Consider the following 18943-nt stretch of genomic DNA (forward strand, 5'->3'; position numbering starts at 1 on the left):
CAGGGATATTCTATAACATACCTGTGTGTAGCAGTGAAGGTTGTTCTACCCTACAGTCTTTTCCTGTATCTGAGTAACATTGAAATTTATGTACAGTAATGTAGGGTATAGTTTTCCCCGAGGTTGTTTGAGGGCCTCTTGACCTGCTAGGGAGGCCTTGCTTAATGGGAAGGCTTTTGATATCCTCGCACACGCACGCACACACACGCTGTCAGTGCGGGTCCTGACTTCCACAGCTGCACTTACCCCCCATCCTGTTCACCCCCCCCATGATCTCCCCAGCTCTCCCACTGGCCCTTTCACTCTCTCAATAACCAACATAATACCCAGCATGCAGGCAGAGCAACATCCAAACACGGCCCTGTGTAGCTGTAGAGAGCTGCGGAGAACCTTCATCCCAGAGGCAGGTGTGGATTCCCTGAGGTCAAGACTCCTGAGAGTGCTGGCTGAGCCAACAGTCCAGTGTACTTATTTACCCAGAATACTTAGATCAGCCACAGGGGAGAGAGTGGGGGCTCTCAGGGCCTCTCCAATGACACATCTAAACACAGTGCAGTCAGATGTGTCCCCTCTCACCCTGCCTGGCCTGCTGTCAACCCCACTACCCTCCACTGTACTGCACTGTATGTTTGTTTGACTGCTGTGTTGATGGTCAAAAGAGCTGAGTTTCTACAGGCACTGTCCTTTTGTCTCATTTCTGCTACAGGGTGCGACAAATATTCAACGCCATGCAAGAGCTGAAGCTTATTTCTGCCAAAAGTTGATGATAGATCTATGACTTTGTGGTCGATTTGGTGCGCAGAGATGACAGGAGCGATAAATTCCTCACACGTTAACCACAGTGTTCCCTCTGAAAAGAGAGACATATGAGGAGCACATTGAGTACATCATCTGATATTATACAGTACCATATGTTTTACACTGAAAAAGGCAGAAATAACTGTATGAATTGTAAACATGTCATCGGCTCTGCAGCTTGCAGGCAGAGGTCAACAGTGTCCGTATAGCTTTGTTCTCGTGAACATATCTGGCATGTACACTACAACAAGTGTGCCTCCATTTATCTCCTCTCGCATGGCTACATGCCCTGGGTTCAATGAGCCACACAGGCACTCCACATCACTGTGGTCCTGCTCACCCTCAGTAACGCCCTGTAAACTCTTACTGTTGGAGGATGTCCATTAGCACCAGGGTGTGAGGAGTTATTGTCCCATAGCTGGAGCCTGCTGCGTGACTCCCACATACTATCAGGATGGTGAGGTATCAGGACCATGGTGATGACTCAGGACCACGGGCACCACTCACAACACCCTCCACCCCATCATAATGTGACTCTTTCTCATGGTACCCCCATTAATATTTTAGCTCTCCGACCTCACTCTCCCTAACTATCAAGCTATGCTGCACCCCAAGACCAAGAACAATCTCAAATCTAAATTTAAGAAGGGTGTGGGGGTTTCTGTGTTTTTATTGCCTTCTCGCTCGATGACAGTGGAGTCAATTTCATGTAGCTACAGATCATGATCTTCCCCTGAGGAGGTTCATGGTGTCAGATAGACATATTCTACAGATTTATATGGTTGTAGATGCACAGCAGAGGTGTTGTTCATGGTTAAATTGAAGGCACTACACTGTCTCTGGCTGCAGTAATTCAGAGGGCTGTGGTTGGGTCTGATGGCCTGGGTAAAGGAGATTAGACAAAAGAGCCTGGTGCAGGGCTGAAACTGTGCAGCTGGCTGTGTGAAAATGAAAGGTCAAGTATCCTTTTATTTCCATCTAGCAAATATTTCAAAACATAGAAATGCAAGTGTATGTTCTTCTCTTTAAACAACCTAATATTGAGAAAATAGTCATGAAGAAAGCCTTATAGATGTGTATTTTAAAGAAGAGGAAGTGCCATTATTTAAAGGCCAACCCTGCTCTCGCCTCATTCACGTGAGAACCCACGTCAGCCTGTAGTTGGAGTGGGCTATAGTTGGAGTGGGCTATAGTTGGATTGATCATGTCTGCATCAGACAGGGAACGGAGGCCAATGAACCCTCGTTATTGTTTCGTCCTATGTGTCCTGTCTCTTGAGAAGATATATACGTTCAACTCAATCACTGATTTTGAGATACTCTGATTTTCCTTGGGAAGTGATGAGATTCCTGTTTTTGAACTATGTGTCCCCTGCTGAACAGCTTACAGGAAACATAGTACTTTTAAAATATTGTACATTGTGTCTCCTTGTCTGTGGAGTTTCTGGAAGTCCACCTCTTCCTCCCATCCCCTCGGGAGCTGTTAAAACCCTGGTATCTAAAATTAAACACAAACAGTTTGCTCTGAATCAAATATATCAACGAAAAGACATCGTTCAAAGCCTCAGGTGAGATAAGACTCATACTAACTTCATGGTTACTGCTAGTACATCACAAATAACATGAACAGTCCAAGAGCATATCTCTCATTTGAGCTCATGATCTTCCGTTCAGGAGACATAGTATAGCTGTACAAAAAGAAAACCTGTGACTCTTTCAGAATTATTATGCACATACTTATGGATTTGGTACTGAGTGAAAATACAAGCCATAGATAGAGTGGATGGCTATAGGGCAGGGATCATCAACTAGATTTAGCCTAGATTTACGCACTAGATTTAGGGTGAAACATAATCGCAAATAATCTGTAGACTACAAGAAGCCCAAACAGATATGTTTGACTAAAACATAATCATTTCAAACCTTGCTTCCATTTGTATACGACCACGTGTCTCTCTACAATGCATTGGGAATACTTGTGATTTTTTATTTTTTATTAAAATAACTTTGAGCTGATTTCCTGGTGTTTTTAGTCTTTTATGTCTAGAAAATGAAAAAATAAAAGGAGGAATGGTCGGCTTTATTGTCAGTCAGGGGACAGGGGTGGGACAGGGACACGGACAGAGATTACAGCTGCAACGGGGGCAGCATTTCCTGTAGGAAGTGGAGAGTGTCGGATGTTTGCGATCTACGGTGTACTTCTCATCTTCCTCCACAAGTCTCTCTGCGTGTGTGTGTGTGTGTGTGTGTGTTTGGTTTTACTATCCTTGTGGGGACCAGAAGTCCTCACAGGGATAGTAAAACAAGGACATTTCTGACAAGTGGGGACACTTCGCTGGTCCTCACAAGGAAAAAGGCTATTTTAGGTTTAGGGGTTAGGTTTACAGTTAGGGTTAGGTTTAGGAGTTAGGGCTTAAGGTTAGGGTTAGGTTAAGGGAAAAGATGGTTTTGAATGATAATCAATTGTTTAGTCCCCACAAGGATAGTCAAACAACCATGTGTGGATGTCAAGGCCAGTGGCCTGCTCTTCGCCAGCCCTGACTCCTGGCTGGGCCTCCCCCCTTTCCCTCAAACCACACCTCTCCACCCATCTCTCCCACGCACACTTACAGGGTCTACCGTGACAACAGGCAATATTCAGCTTCCCTTTTTCTCAATGTTTTGACAGCCTAAGGAGCCATGCTGATACTTAGTCTACACAGTGAAAGTGGAAAAGTCAGATGATTACATTATTCGTCACATATTTATGAATTTTTTTACCAGGTAAATTGACTGAGTACACATTCTCAGTTACAGTAACGACCTGGGGAATAGTTACAGGGGAGAGGTGGGGAATGAATGAGCAAATTAGAAGCTGGGGATGATTAGGTGGCCATGATTGGGAATTTAGCCAGGACACCAGGGTGAACACCCCTACTCTTACAATAAATGCCATGGGATCTTCAGTAACCACTGAGAGTCAGGAAAACCCATTTAACATCCCATCTGAAAGACAGCATCCTATACACAGGGCAATGTCCCCAATCACTGCCTTGGGTCATTGGGACATTGTTTTAGACCAGAGGAAAGAGTACCTCCAACTGGCCCTCCAACACCACTTCCAGCAGCATCTGGTCTCTCATCCAGGGACTGACCAGGTCCAAACCCTGCTTAGCTTCAGAGGTAACGCCAGCAATGGGATGCTGCTGAACATCATTGTCACCATTGTGGAGGTGTTATTGTCATCATGGGATCAACTGTACAACAGAGTCTATTTGTCATTTGGGTGGGTTCTCATCAAGGGGACACATGGTGCTACATAGCTTCTCATGACTAAGACTGTTTTGTGAGCGTGCAGCTGGGATGTTGTGCAGACCAGGGGCAGTATCTGAGGTGACTCACCTCCCCATGGCCATGAGGCACAGGGCAGGGCCAGGGAAGAGGGAAACACTGGATCCCTCCAGCCCATCTCCCGTCTCCCATCTCCCTGCTTTGGTCCAGGATGATGGAGCCACTCTCTGCCCTCCAATTACACATGAACATCCCATTCTAGATGGCTCGATCCTGGTGTCCAACACAGTTGACAAATGTGGACGTATCGGCCATGTGAATGTATAGGAAAGAGGAGTGTGATGCAACAAACAGGAAAACATCAATCATAGAGTTGGTGATGCAGAGGATGTATTCTGCAGATAGTAAAATTGAGGGGGTATGACCAATGTATGATCGATGTCAGAATTTCCTTAATAAAGTGAACAAACTGTGACAGAGAAATGGAAAGAGACAATAGCTTTACAATTTCTCATCCATGGTCCATTCCAGAAGTGGGAAAAACACTACATGCCAACATTTTGGTTGCTGTATTCGAAGCTCTTGGCCTTCCCGCTGCTCTCTGCCTTCAGTCATAACAACCAAGCATGAACCACAACTCTGGCTGGAAAATCCCAGCAACTAAACTCCACAAAAACACATGTTCCCTTCTTCTCCACACAGTCTGAAAAGAAAGACATGACACGAGCGAGATGAGAGAGTTTATACAGAAGGCAGTGTGGTCTACTCCATGTGGGGACACATGAAAACAGCACAATAAACTCTGTAATAGATGAATGAGCTTTATTTAGTTTTCAAAGCAGAACATAATATGAGGAATGTTTTACCATCCAACTTCCCACCAACTGGAGAACAGGTACATAGAACAACATACACATGAACATGGCTTCTGGTTTTCTGCAAGTCTGTTAATCACACACGCACAATGGTACAGACAGACAGACAGACACACGCAGGGTACTGTGGTTTACCAAGTAGACCTCTCATTGCTAATCATGAATAATACAACTGAATGAAAATATCCATATCCCAGAACACCCCTTTCCATTTGCCCGTGGCACACACCCCTTCTAACTCTCTATATCCATGGCTCAGAGAGCAGACTGCACAAACAACACCAACACCTCCACTTGTGATACACCACATTAGCCAATCGATCGGAGAGTGCCACCACAACAGCTGTCTGAGTATTCTCCACTAGCAGACAGGGAAGACTGTGTGTTCTTATTTACGAGGGGCTGTACATTGGATTTACAGTCGTTGTGATGATGAACACAGAGCAGGCATCCAGTGTGTGTATGTGGTTATCATTGAATGGGTTGTGTACATGTGAAGCATAACTGTTGAGCACAGGTGACGTGCGATACAATCAGAAGCTGCAATCTGACTGAAAATACATCCCTTTAATTGTCGTGCATGAAAACAGTCATCTGACTTGTGTCCATGTAGATTCATAGGTCCCTGACATCTGGAAAGGGTTAGGGTCTCAGGAATACAAGTAGTCTTACTGAAGTTAATCAAAACAAAAGCAGGAAGCAGAATGAGAAATGCTTGGCTCGGTCGCCTTTATTGGTTACCGTATCATTTGCAACATCTACTCAAATTGCTGACAACAGGATACCTAGCGTACTGTCAGCAGCAACAGATTGATGACAACAGGATACCTAGCGTACTGTCAGCAGCAACAGATTGATGACAACAGGATACCTAGCGTACCGTCAGCAGCAACAGATTGATGACAACAGGATACCTAGCGTACCATCAGCAGCAATAGATTGATGACAACAGGATACCTAGCGTACCATCAGCAGCAACAGATTGATGACAACAGGATACCTAGCGTACTGTCAGCAGCAATAGATTGATGACAACAGGATACCTAGCGTACTGTCAGCAGCAACAGATTGATGACAACAGGATACCTAGCGTACCATCAGCAGCAATAGATTGATGACAACAGGATACCTAGCGTACTGTCAGCAGCAACAGATTGATGACAACAGGATACCTAGCGTACTGTCAGCAGCAACAGATTGATGACAACAGGATACCTAGCGTACCGTCAGCAGCAATAGATTGATGACAACAGGATACCTAGCGTACCGTCAGCAGCAACAGATTGATGACAACAGGATACCTAGCGTACTGTCAGCAGCAATAGATTGATGACAACAGGATACCTAGCGTACCATCAGCAGCAACAGATTGCTGACAACAGGATACCTAGCGTACTGTCAGCAGCAACAGATTGATGACAACAGGATACCTAGCGTACCATCAGCAGCAACAGATTGATGACAACAGGATACCTAGCGTACTGTCAGCAGCAATAGATTGATGACAACAGGATACCTAGCGTACCATCAGCAGCAACAGATTGCTGACAACAGGATACCTAGCGTACCATCAGCAGCAACAGATTGCTGACAACAGGATACCTAGCGTACTGTCAGCAGCAACAGATTGATGACAACAGGATACCTAGCGTACCGTCAGCAGCAACAGATTGCTGACAACAGGATACCTAGCGTACCGTCAGCAGCAATAGATTGATGACAACAGGATACCTAGCGTACTGTCAGCAGCAATAGATTGATGACAACAGGATACCTAGCGTACTGTCAGCAGCAATAGATTGATGACAACAGGATACCTAGCGTACTGTCAGCAGCAATAGATTGATGACAACAGGATACCTAGCGTACTGTCAGCAGCAACAGATTGATGACAACAGGATACCTAGCGTACTGTCAGCAGCAATAGATTGATGACAACAGGATACCTAGCGTACTGTCAGCAGCAACAGATTGATGACAACAGGATACCTAGCGTACTGTCAGCAGCAACAGATTGATGACAACAGGATACCTAGCGTACCATCAGCAGCAATAGATTGATGACAACAGGATACCTAGCGTACTGTCAGCAGCAACAGACAGACAGCAGGAGAAAATAGTATCAGTCATATCAGCCAGGGAAAGAAACGTACCCCTTGTGTACAGAGTGGGAGAAACTCTCATTCTGATTGAGTCGACATACGCAGCGTTTACCGTGAATGCAGTCTCCGCGACCACGGGAACATTGTCTTTAATTGTCAATCGCTCTATAAAGCGTATCTTCAGTGCTACGGATTGAATAGAGCCCTTTCATACTGTGTGCTGTATATTCTCTCAACATATCAGTTGCCCCTAAGAACTCCTTTCAGATAAGTGTTCCCCCAACATGATCCCAGTTATAACCGTCAGTATTACTGTAGCTACGAAATTAAACTTTCTCTGAACACGCAATTAGGGGCCCTTTTCTACATACAATACCCATATATATTTGACCTATTCAATCTTTCTGTTTCTGACCAATCACGTACACAAACACAGGGTATTTGGATTATGATATATTCTTTATGGTGGATAATATCCAGAAGTGGTCTCAACTACAGCACTAGTGGATATCATAAAATATAGAACCTAGAACAGTCTCTATGGTAGATATACACTGTATGATGAACATTGAAAGTCACAGTATAGGAAGAATATAACCATTTTTTTGTGCTATCTACAGTATCGAGGGAAGCGATCTGAGTATGATAATTGAATGAAAGTGCTGATTTACAACCGTTGCTTTTTAATGAGTTACGCATAAGGAATATTTGTATGTATTCTACGTCCCATCGGAAAAGCCAGAACATGACAGAAACATTATCTCCATTGTCAGTTCACCTCCTTGTCTACGGAAAGATTGAAGTCTCTTTCCCTCAACAGTGAAGTATTCTAAATAATAGTTACTAGAAAGCACTTTCAAGCATTATACATTTTAAGGTCTACCAACTCAGATTTACGACATGACAGCTACACAGTTGTAACAGTCTCTTGGTCAGGCTACGAAGGGCCTGCATTTTTAGGATGCTGCCTGTACACAAGAAGAAAATATAATATGTCTATTTATAAAAAAAGGGTTCATATCACTGCATTTTAGCCGTTATTGTATTTTAAGGTGATAAGTAGCAGGATTATTAAGATTAAGTTGATCCTTTTTGAAACATGCCTATTTTATGTCAAGGGAGATATGACGTAGGTTCAAATTCAGGCTCAAATAAAATACAAATCCTTTATGCTTGAGAAACAGACAGGGTTCATGTATCCAATGATAATGCAGGTTATTGTCACAGACAGCACACTCTAAGTGGGGGTGTTTAATAATATGGCATGCAGGTGGTGCAGTCAGTAAGAGTCCAATATCAGTTCCCCCAACTCTGAACCATGACCTTTACCCCCTTCAACCCAGTTTAATTAAAAAAAGAAATAAAACAAATCATACATAGGTCAGAAGAGCAAGCCAACACTTTCAATCTTTTTGCTCTCTCTAAGCATGACCACAAAGTTTAGACTTTTCTTTGTTTCATGTTGAAGCGTGGTTGTCCAACCTTGATGAATTTACCCCCGCAACCCCCAAAGATCCTTCACTGCCCTTCCTCCTACCAACTCCCTTTCTTCTTCAGTGCCCTGGGGAAGTGAGGATGCAGGGGGGGGGATCTACTCAGCAGGGATTTTCCTCTTGGAGGGGGGGATGAGGTGACCGGGGAGGTCGGCGGGCAACTCGTGCCCCTCCAGTTTGACTTTAATCAGGTGATTGGCCAGGGCAAACTCCTCATCATCCAGCATCCCATCCTTATCGATGTCAGCCAGCTTCCAAATTTTCCCTAGCACAGTGTTGGGCAGCTTGGACTTCACCATCTCCTTCTTGGCGTTGGCACCCGTCACTTTCCCATTGACCGGCGACAGCGTGTAGAAGATCTCGTCGTACATTGGCTTGTCGCGGGCCACCACCCACTCTGCCTCATCGATGCCCTCGCCAGCACCCTCGCCGTAGCCATGGCCAAAGGGCCCGTTGAGGGTACCGTCAAAGGCCCCTCCCTTCACCCCCTGCTGGGGTCGGTTGGTCTCCTCCTGCCTGACCAGCACCATGAGGCTGGCGATGTCGTGGGCCAGCATGTCATCCACTGTGTCCAGCAGTTTCATCTTCAGGGGCTGGAACTTGTTCAGGTCATGGGCGTTCAGTTGCTCCTATAAGAGGGAAGAGAGGGTAGAGGTTAGAGTTAAAAAGAGCTGTGCTTTCAGAGTCAAGCTGATCTTCGTTGATACATCTTTACAGTCTCTAAGGGGGTTGGAACAAGGTACATGACTGTCCTGGTCTGTGCATCAGAGATACATTTATGTCAGAAAGGATCAACATGACTGCTGTTTATTCTCTACTCTGAGCCAAGTCATGATGGTGTTTCTCTCAGTGAGGAAAACAGTGCTCATCAGGCCCAGATGGACTGGGGGTGGTTCAGATGTAATGGCTGATCATAGCCAATCAGAAAGGGGCTGTTGGCTCAAAGCAGTTTGTCCCAGTAGGGCAGATACATTGCTGTGTTAGCTCAGTCAGAGGATTTGTGTTTGCTTGAAAACAGCACAGACTGTGGGCTTTATCCAAAGCCAATCAGGCCCTCTAGGTAAACATGACAATGTGAGTCATGTTTGTAGTCATACTTTTAGGCTTTTAGGTATACATGCTATGATGTTGTCTGTCCAGCCCATAAGCTGCATTATACACTACCGTTCACAAGTTTGGGGTCACTTAGAAATGTCCTTGTTTTTGAAAGAAAATCACATTTTTTGTCCATTAAAATAACATCAAATTGATCAGATGCCGAGCAGTTGCCATACCATGCAGTGATGCAACCGGTCAGGATGCTCTCGATGGTGCAGCTGTATTACCTTTTGAGGATCTGGGGACCCATGCCAAATCTTTTCAGTCTCATGAGGGGGAAAAGGTTTTGTCATGCCCTCTTCACGACTGTCTTGGTATGTTTGGCCCATGATAGTTCGTTGGTGATGTGGACACCAAGGAACTTGAAGCTTTCGTGAATGTTGACCTGTTTAAAGGTTTTGTTCGGCTACCGAGAGCGTTATCACACAGTCATCCAGAACAGCTGGTGCTCTCGTGCATGGTTCAGTGTTGCTTGCCTCGAAGCGAGCATAAAAGGCATTTAGCTCGTCTGGTAGGCTCGCGTCACTGGGCAGCTTGTGTCTGGGTTTGTAATCTGTTATAGTTTTCAAGCCCTGCCACATCAGAGCTGGTGTAGTCGGATTCAATTTTAATCCTGTATTGACGCTTTGCTTGTTTGATTGTTCGTCTGAGGGCGGCAGCCTGTAATCCATGGCTTCTGGTTGGGATATGTACATACAGTCACTGTGGGGACGACGTCGTCGATGCACTTATTGATGAAGCCGATGACTGAGGTGGTGTACTCCTCCATGCCATTGGATGAATCCCGGAACATATTCCAGTCTGTGCTAGCAAAACAGTCCTGTAGTGTAGCATCTGCGTCATCTGACCACTTCCGGATTGAGCGAGTCACTGGTACTTCCTGCTTTAATTTTTACTTGTAAGCAGGAATCAGGAGGATAGAATTATGGTCAGGTTTGCCAAATGGAGGGCGGGAAGAGCTTTGTATGCATCTCTGTGTGTGGAGTAAAGGTGGTCTAGGATAATTTTTTTCTAGTTGCACATGTGACATGCTGGTAATTTAAGTTTGCCTGCATTAAAGTCCCTGGCCAATAGGAACACCACTTCTAGGTGAGCATTTTCTCCTTTGCTTATGGCCTTATAGAGTTGGTTGAGAGTGGTCTTAGTGCCAGCTTCGTTCTGTGGTGGTAAATGGACGGCTACGAATAATATAGATGAGAACACTCTTGGTAGATAGTGTGGTCTACAGTTTATCATAAGGTACTCTACACCTCCGGCGAGCAATACCTCGAGACTTTGTTAATATTAGACATCGCACACCAGCTGTTATTGACAAATACACACACCCTCATCTCACCAGAGGCAGCGTCTCTGTTCACCCGGTGCATGGAAAATCCTGCTAGCTCTATATTGTCCGTATCGTCGTTCAGCCACGTCTCGGTGAAACGTAAGATGTTTCAGTTTTTGATGTCCCGTTGGTAGGATAATCTCAATTGTAGGTCATCAATTTTATTTTCCGTTGATTGCACGTTAGCAAGAAGAACGGATGGCAGTGGGAGTTTACTCGCTTACCTACGGATTCTCAGAAGGCTGCCCGATTTGCGGCCCCTTTTCCTGTGTCTTTTCTTCACGCAAAATGCGTGGATCTGGGCCTGTTCCAGTGAAAGCAGTTTATCTTTCTTGTCAGACTCGTTAAATGAAAAAGTTTCCTCCAGTCCGCGGTGAGTAATCGCTGTTCTCAAGTCCAGAAGTTATTTCCGGTCATAAGAGACTGTAGCAGCAACATTACGTACACAATAAGTAAAAAAAATAAGTTACACAAAATGCAAAAAAACTAACAAAATAGCATAATTGGTTGGGAGAATGTAAAACGTCAGCCACGTTCTTTGGCTCCATCTTAAACACCAGTCTCAACGTCAACAGTTTAGAGGCGACTCTGGGATGCTGGCCTTCTAGGCAGAGTTGCAAAGAAAAAGCCATATCTCAGACTGGCCAATAAAAAGAAAAGATTAAGATGGGCAAAAGAACACAGACACTGGACAGAGGAACTCTGCCTAGAAGGCCAGCATCCCGGAGTCGCCTCTTCACTGTTGACGTTGAGACTGGTGTTTTGCGGGTACTTTTTAATGAAGCTGCCAGTTGAGGACTTGTAAGGCGTCTATTTCTCAAACTAGACACTCGACTGTACTTGTCCTCTTGCTCAGTTGTGCACCGGGGCCTCCCACTCCTCTTTCTATTCTGGATTTAGCCAGTTTGCGCTGTTCTGTGAAGGGAGTAGTACACAGCGTTGTACGAGATCTTCAGTTTCTTGGCAAGTTCTCGCATGGAATAGCATTCATTTCTCAGAACAAGAATAGACTGACGAGTTTCAGAAGAAAGTACTTTGTTTCTGGCCATTTTGAGCCTGTAATCTATCGCACAAATGCCGATGCTCCAGATACTCAACTAGTCCAAAGATGGCCAGTTTCATTGCTTCTTTAATCAGAACAACAGTTTTCAGCTGTGCTAACATAATTGCAAAAGGGTTTTCTAGTGATCAATTAGCCTTTTAAAATGATCAACTTGGATTAGCTAACACAACGTGCCATTGGAACACAGGAGTGATGGTTGCTGATAATGGGCCTCTGTACGCCTATGTAGATATTCCATAAAAAATCTGCCATTTCCAGCTACAATAGTCATTTACAACATTAACAATGTCTACACTGTATTTCTGATCAATTTGATGTTATTGTAATGGACAAAAAATTGCTTTTCTTTCAAAAACAAGGACATTTCTAAGTGACCCCAAACATTTCAATGGTAGTGGACATCTACTATTATACCTTACTCAGGAGAATCCAAGTGTGTCTATCAGTGTGTCCATCTCACCTGCATCTTCTTGAGGTTGGGGAAGTCTCCAGGGGAGATCTGGTGTTCTCTCTCAATGCGGCTGTAGATCTCTCCCAGGCTGTTGATCAGCTCCTTCTTCTTGCCCTCCTTTCCAAACACACTTGGCATCTCCTTCTTCAGAGAGCTTATGATGTAGGCATGGACCTACAAGGAAACAGCAGAAAACAACAGGACTGGTAATACCAAGTGGGGCAGAGAGACATCACTCAAGTAATGCAGTGCTTCCCAAATGCTGGTTCGGGACCCATACAGGGGTTGCAGCCAGCTCCTCTTGGGTCATAGTTTTGTTTATGTGTCTGTTGTGCCACTAAGGGCTCTTTAATGTTTCCCTTAATCTCCCAAAGTCCTTGAAAATAAATGCCTGATATTTTAAACATTCAAACAGGAAGGAAGCACTTAAAGCAGTGTTATGAGGGTGCATGTAGCAGGTACCGCATCCGGCTACTCAAGAGGTTCCCTTTCCTTTTGGTTTCCTAAAACAGAGAGGGGAAGGGGAAAATAACCGCATCACACGACTGGCTCTCCTGGAGATTTCTGAGAGACAATTCACCATGAAAGAAGAACTTCACATGTTATGTATGCTATATTTGAATGCAATACTTTCTCTCGCTCTCTCTACCGCACCTGCTGTCTCGACCTCTAGACCGCTCAGCTATGAAAAGCCAACTGACATTTACTCCTGAGGCACTGACCTGTTGCACCCTCTACAACCACTGTGATTATTATTTGACCCTGCTGGTCATCTATGAACGTTTGAACATCTTAAAGAACAATCTGGCCTTAAATGGCCATGTACTCTTATAATCTCCACCTGGCACAGCCAGAAGAGGACTGGCCCCCTCCTCACAGCCTGGTTCCTCTCTAGGTTTCTTCCTAGGTTCCTGCCTTTCTAAGGAGTTTTTCCTAACCACCGTGCTTCTACATCTGCATTGCTTGCTGTTTGGGGTTTTAGACAGGGTTTCTGTATAGCACTTTGTGACATCAGCTGATGTAAAAAGGGCTTTATAAATATATTTGATTGATTGATTGAATATTGAATACTGAATGTGGATTTTAAATGAGAAGTACAGATTAAAAATTAAAAGACACCTGATTGATGAGATAAGGCATACTAAAAGTGGGAAAACAAGTTTCAAGCAGTGTGTCACGCCCTGACCAGGTGAACTCTTCTATTTTGGTCAGGGTGTGGCATTTCTATAGTTTATTTTCTATGTTTTGGTATAGCCTTGCTTTGGGGCGTATTTCTATGTTGGGTTATGTCGATTCCCAATCAGAGACAGCTGTCGCTAGTTGCCTCTGATTGGGGAATCATATTTCAGTTCCTTTTCCCCCCACGATGTTTGTGGGTTGTTGTCTCTTTTTGTTGGAGCAGTAACGATACGTTTATTCTCTGTTTTGACCGTGTTATTTCAGTCTGTAATAAATAACATGTGTTCGCTCCCAGCTGCGCCTTGGTCCACTTCTTCCTTCCTGCACGACGATCGTTACACAGTGAAATGGCAACAGCAACTCAAATCCAAATTTTTGTTGATATTCAACAGTTGCTCCAGACATTATTGACTGTGTTCAATGAGGAATAAAAGCAATTTAACAATAGTAGGTGTAGGGGTGAAAATAACGAATTACAAATACTCTCGTTACAGGAATTGAGTATCTTTTCCGAGTACTTGTACTTTCTTTTGTATTTTTCAAAGGCAGCCATTTTACTTTAAAATGTTTTGTAGTATTGTACTTCGCTACCTTTTTTAAAACCATCTATTAAAGAGTACAATTTTGTAGGCTATTTATAATAGTAAATCATGAGGGCATGGAAAGTTTTGGAGAGCCCTTTGAAGGCAGAAAAGAAAATGCTCATTGTTGTTTAGTTAGTGACCAATTAAATAAAATGTCACGCATCGTCGCACCCATACAGGCCAATCAAGCTATGCATACAAACTGAACGATGATGGTCGAAAGATTTTCAAAAAGTCAAAACAAACTTAGCTAGTTTAGTTTGAGAACTAGCTAGCTATGAATGATCAAAAATGTCGTTATGGATGGTTTTAGCAGCTAGTTTAGCTAGCTATCTAATAGTCTAACTTACATGTGTTAGTGTTAGTGTCTAGCATGGTAATGTTAGCAAGCTATCCTTGCAGCTAAGTTAGCTGTCCATATAACGTTGTTCGTGTACCCAATAGGTACAGCTAGACATGGAATCATCTCAACATTAGACAACATTTAGGTCTGAGAACATCTGACTAACTCACTTCAGTCTCAGTATCTGAGAATAACAAGTATGGGAAGTCTGGGCTATTGTAATGTCAGTGATATGAAGTTGCCACCGAAAGCAGAATTTGCTGAAATATTCAATATGTGGATGTTTTGTATTTGTAACTATACAGGATTGGTCTACCTGAAGCATCATCTTGACACAATAACAGAGAGTGAGACAGAGCAACAGAGGCAGCATTCAATTGATTAAGAGGATTTTTCTTTATCACTGATGCCCAAAAGGTCACCAGGTACAGGGGAGCTGGATGGGTACCTTGCCTGTGTGTCAGATAAGATGGACTTGCTTCATTCCTTTCCATACAGACAGAACGGAATTAAACTCCGCTTTCAGATGTGTGTCCCTCAAACTGAACAGAGGCCTGCCTTCCTCGGCCGCCTGGGAGCATCTTTTTAGCTATGTTGTTCTGCTCTTCACTGCAAAAAGAGCCAGGACAGATTCTATTCACTTGGAACATCAGCTCCTGCGGAAACTGAACAGCAAGTTCAGAGATAAGTGAAGGCATTAGAACAGAACTCCTTTATTTTTGCTCAAGGAACACTACAAAACCTAATGTACTCCATACATGTAGCCTATATACACTCAAACCTGGCCAGTATATTAGGTACACCACTCCATTCACGAAACTGTATCGTTCCTACAGACTGTGAGTCACATGGCCATGGCTTGCTATATAAATCAGGCAGACAGGCATCAAGGCATTCAGTTACTGTTCGATTGAACGTTAGAATGGGCAAAATGAGTGACCTAAGCAACATCCCTGTGCAACATCCACCAACTTCCCTGTGGAATGTTTCTCACATCTTGTAGAATGCCATGAAGAATTCAGGCTCTTCTGAAGGCAAAGGGGCGACCGACCCTACATCCCCTTCTCCATTTCAGTGGGGTTTGCTCAATCTTTCTTTCCATGGTATTCTGTTGTTGCCTCCAAGGCTAATTTGACATCTTATCCTTTAGGTAGGTCCAGTGAAAGAAAGAGGGAGTTTGTGAGTGAGGGAAAGAGGAATGGAATGAGTGGGGAAAAGTGATTTGTTTATGTACTTGATTTTGTATTGCTTATAATTCAGCAATAAATTAATTGCTTTGAATGTTTCATGTATTTTTAAATATGAATAGTATTGACAAATCCTTTGTTGTTTATATACAGATGTGCCTTGCTGAAACTCAAACAATAAACAGACTTAGTTGAAACCTGTTTGGGATGGGGTTCCGCTAGTGGAACGTTTCGACAACGTCCGGTGAAACTGCAGAGCGCGAAATTCCCCAAAATTTTTTTACAAATATTTAACTTTCATACATTCACAAGTGCAATACACCAAATTAAAGCTTAACTTCTAATCTAGCCACAGCGTCAGATTTCAAAAAGGCTTTACGGCGAAAGCAAACCATGCGATTATCTGAGGACAGCACCCCATCAAACAAACACATTTCAACCCGCCAGGCGCGACACAAAACTCAGAAATAACGATATAATTCATGCCTTACCTTTGAAGAACTTCTTCTGTTGGCACTCCAATATGTCCCATAAACATCACAAATGGTCCTTTTGTTAAATTAATTCCGTTGTTATATCTCCAAAATGTCAATTTATTTGATTGATTGAGAAAAACATCGGTTCCAACTCGCCCAGCATGACTACAAAATATCTAATAAGTTACCTGTAAAACGCTGTCCAAACATTTCTAACAACTTTCCTAATCCAACTTTAGATATTTTAAAACGTAAATAATCGATCTAATTTAAGACGGGATAAACTGTGTTCAATACCGGATAAAAACAACGTGAAGCGCGTGACCTGGAGCGCGCATCAAAACAGTATAGTCCACTCGGCTGGACCCTCGTTCTGAAAAGCCGTACTTCTTCATTTCTCTAAAGAAAAACATCAACCAATTTCTAAAGACTGTTGACATCTCGTGGAAGCAATAGGAACTGCAACCAAGTGCCACAGAAATCTAGGTTCCCATAGAACGCTGAGGAGGGCCCTACAGTACCTGAATTTGTCCAATAGAAAGTCTCGGTTTGCTCTGTTTTCTTCGGTTTGTTTCTTAAACGGTAAAAGGTTTCCGTAATGAATACACCCCAGGTCTCATTGTTATTAGAACAAACACTTCTGATGCTCTCTCAAGGTCTTTCTGCACATAATTCAATACCCCCCCACCTCACTGTTTGGATCTACTATCCAACTCCCTCTATCCATCCCTCCCCCAGCCACAGATCATGCCTATACACATCTGGATCCAGTTGAATCCTACTGTAAGGTCAGGGACATCCCAGAAATGATGACAAGCTCATCAATTAAACACTCCCCACTGGTTGTGATCACACACAACCCCTCTGTTTGTTTAGCTATAGGGCGATAATATTGTACTGCAAATCATGTTTGCCTGAGACACCACAATAATTGGCGGCAACACAATATGGTCACGACTCACGGCTAGGTCACCACAGAGGCAGGGTGGAGTTGGGGTTTATGGCTGTCTGGGAAGGTTATATACTCAGCCATGGGGAGTGAGATTGATCATGAGGCTGAATGTTAATCATCTAATGGTATTGGACACACCCAGAGCCTAAATGACCTGTCTTTATCCTGACCACTGCTGTGATCCCTGGATGCTCGTCCATCAGTCAGCCAGTAGGCCTCGACCACAGAACAACTCACCTTGCAATTTATTTTTCTATCTAGCTTGGAAAAAATGATTCATCAATATAATGACTTATAAAACCTAGTCCTTGTGGAATGATTTCTATTGCTGCAAAATTATCCCCATCGCCCAACAGTTTTTTATTGACTAGTAAAAAATCTAATAAAAATAGGATTTGTTTCCAAACTGCATAATGTGAGTTATAAAAAAACAACATTCATGTGTCCTGAGAAAAAAATCACGCTCCCAAAAAATGTAAGATACATCTGGGGTTGAAGTTAAGGTTTTTCCATGACCAACTGCATCTCAAACCCACTTGCAATCAAGTCTCTATGTCAAGTGAACAGTAGTGACCTAGGACTGATAATTGATGTGGTATGACTTTGGGTTCTCAGTGCTTTATGACTCTATTAGAGTGTAGCTCAGCTGTGAAGGTATCCGGGTACAGCCACTGTACCAGGCTTCGTCTCAACACGCTGTCACATAATGTTCCCCTGGGGAGAGGGTTGGCAGCTCGCTTAGTAGGGGAAGGTTATCGTATCCTAACAAAGTGGGTGTGATTGCACTCATTACTCTTGCATAGTGAGTCTACTGTATTGTAGTTCCTGGTCAGTCAGGGCAACTGCGTATGGTCTCTCTTGAGATTCTATTCCATTCAAAGACCTCTTTAAAAAAAGACTATTCTTCTCTTTGGCAAAATGACTTAATACTTAATAAAAGAGAACTTTCTAGTCAGACCAAAATGACATTGCGCTTAGGAGTACTTTCCACTCTTTTCTGAGAGAATGTGTGCGTGCACGTAGTCAGAGCTTACCTTGGCGAGCCGTGCCCTCTTGATGAGGTCGTTGAGCTTCCTGAGGGCAGCATTGCGGGGCAGTGACTGGATGTCCTTGAACAGGTCCTGCTCCTCCGCCTCAAACAGTTTACGGTTGTCAGGGATGAGCAATGGGTGTGACCAGAACGACCCGATATAGACACGGATGACCTCAGGCGTGTTGACGATCTTCCCCAGCGACCACATGAGGGCGCCATAAACCCTCATCAGTTGCTGCGTCTCGATCTGGTCAGCCTTGTTTAGAACCACCCGGATCTTGTCTTCGTGGTTCTTCAGGGCCTTGATGACCTCCGAGAACTCGTCTGAGATGTCTAGCTTGTGGGCGTCGAACAGGAGGATGATGCGGTCCACGCGTTCGGCGAACCACTCTAAAACGGCTGCGAAGTCGTAGCCTGGAGAGGGGGGTGGGGGAGGTGAGGGGGTGAGAGGGGGTGAGGGGTAGTGGAGGGAGATAGGCAGGGTCAACAACCGGCAGAACATCAACAGTACAGACTCTTGGAGGGCCAGAGCGATCCAGTGGCACCCAGCTAAGTAACCAGAAGAATGTTGTAAACTTGGGAGGCCTGCTATTGCTCAAGAGGACAAACAGTATGACACGTCATAAATTCCTAAAGACAACAGTTAAAACCACTATCTGAGATAGAGGCTGAAAGCCTGAAAAACATGATCCAATGGTCGATCATTTGGTGCC

General features: G+C 43.9%; 1 protein-coding gene across 4 annotated transcripts in view; it reads right to left on the minus strand.

Annotated features, from left to right (window-relative positions):
* Positions 1 to 4871: 4871 nt before the first annotated feature.
* Positions 4872 to 18943, minus strand: part of LOC115192494 (EH domain-containing protein 3) — a 39547-nt gene continuing 25475 nt past the window's right edge. For 3 of the 4 annotated variants that reach the window (XM_029751081.1, XM_029751099.1, XM_029751089.1), the window contains 3 exons: positions 18232 to 18644; positions 12486 to 12650; positions 4873 to 9166 (listed from right to left, as the gene is read on the minus strand). In XM_029751081.1, the coding sequence (XP_029606941.1) occupies positions 8636 to 9166; positions 12486 to 12650; positions 18232 to 18644 (1109 nt within the window). In that variant the 3' untranslated portion in view covers positions 4873 to 8635. Of the gene's footprint in view, positions 9167 to 12485; positions 12651 to 18231; positions 18645 to 18943 lie in introns of all 4 variants that reach the window. The other variant, XM_029751071.1, reaches the window with a different exon arrangement.

Source organism: Salmo trutta, chromosome 1 (genome assembly GCF_901001165.1).
Source record: "Salmo trutta chromosome 1, fSalTru1.1, whole genome shotgun sequence".
In the NCBI taxonomy this organism is placed as follows: Eukaryota; Metazoa; Chordata; class Actinopteri; order Salmoniformes; family Salmonidae; genus Salmo; species Salmo trutta.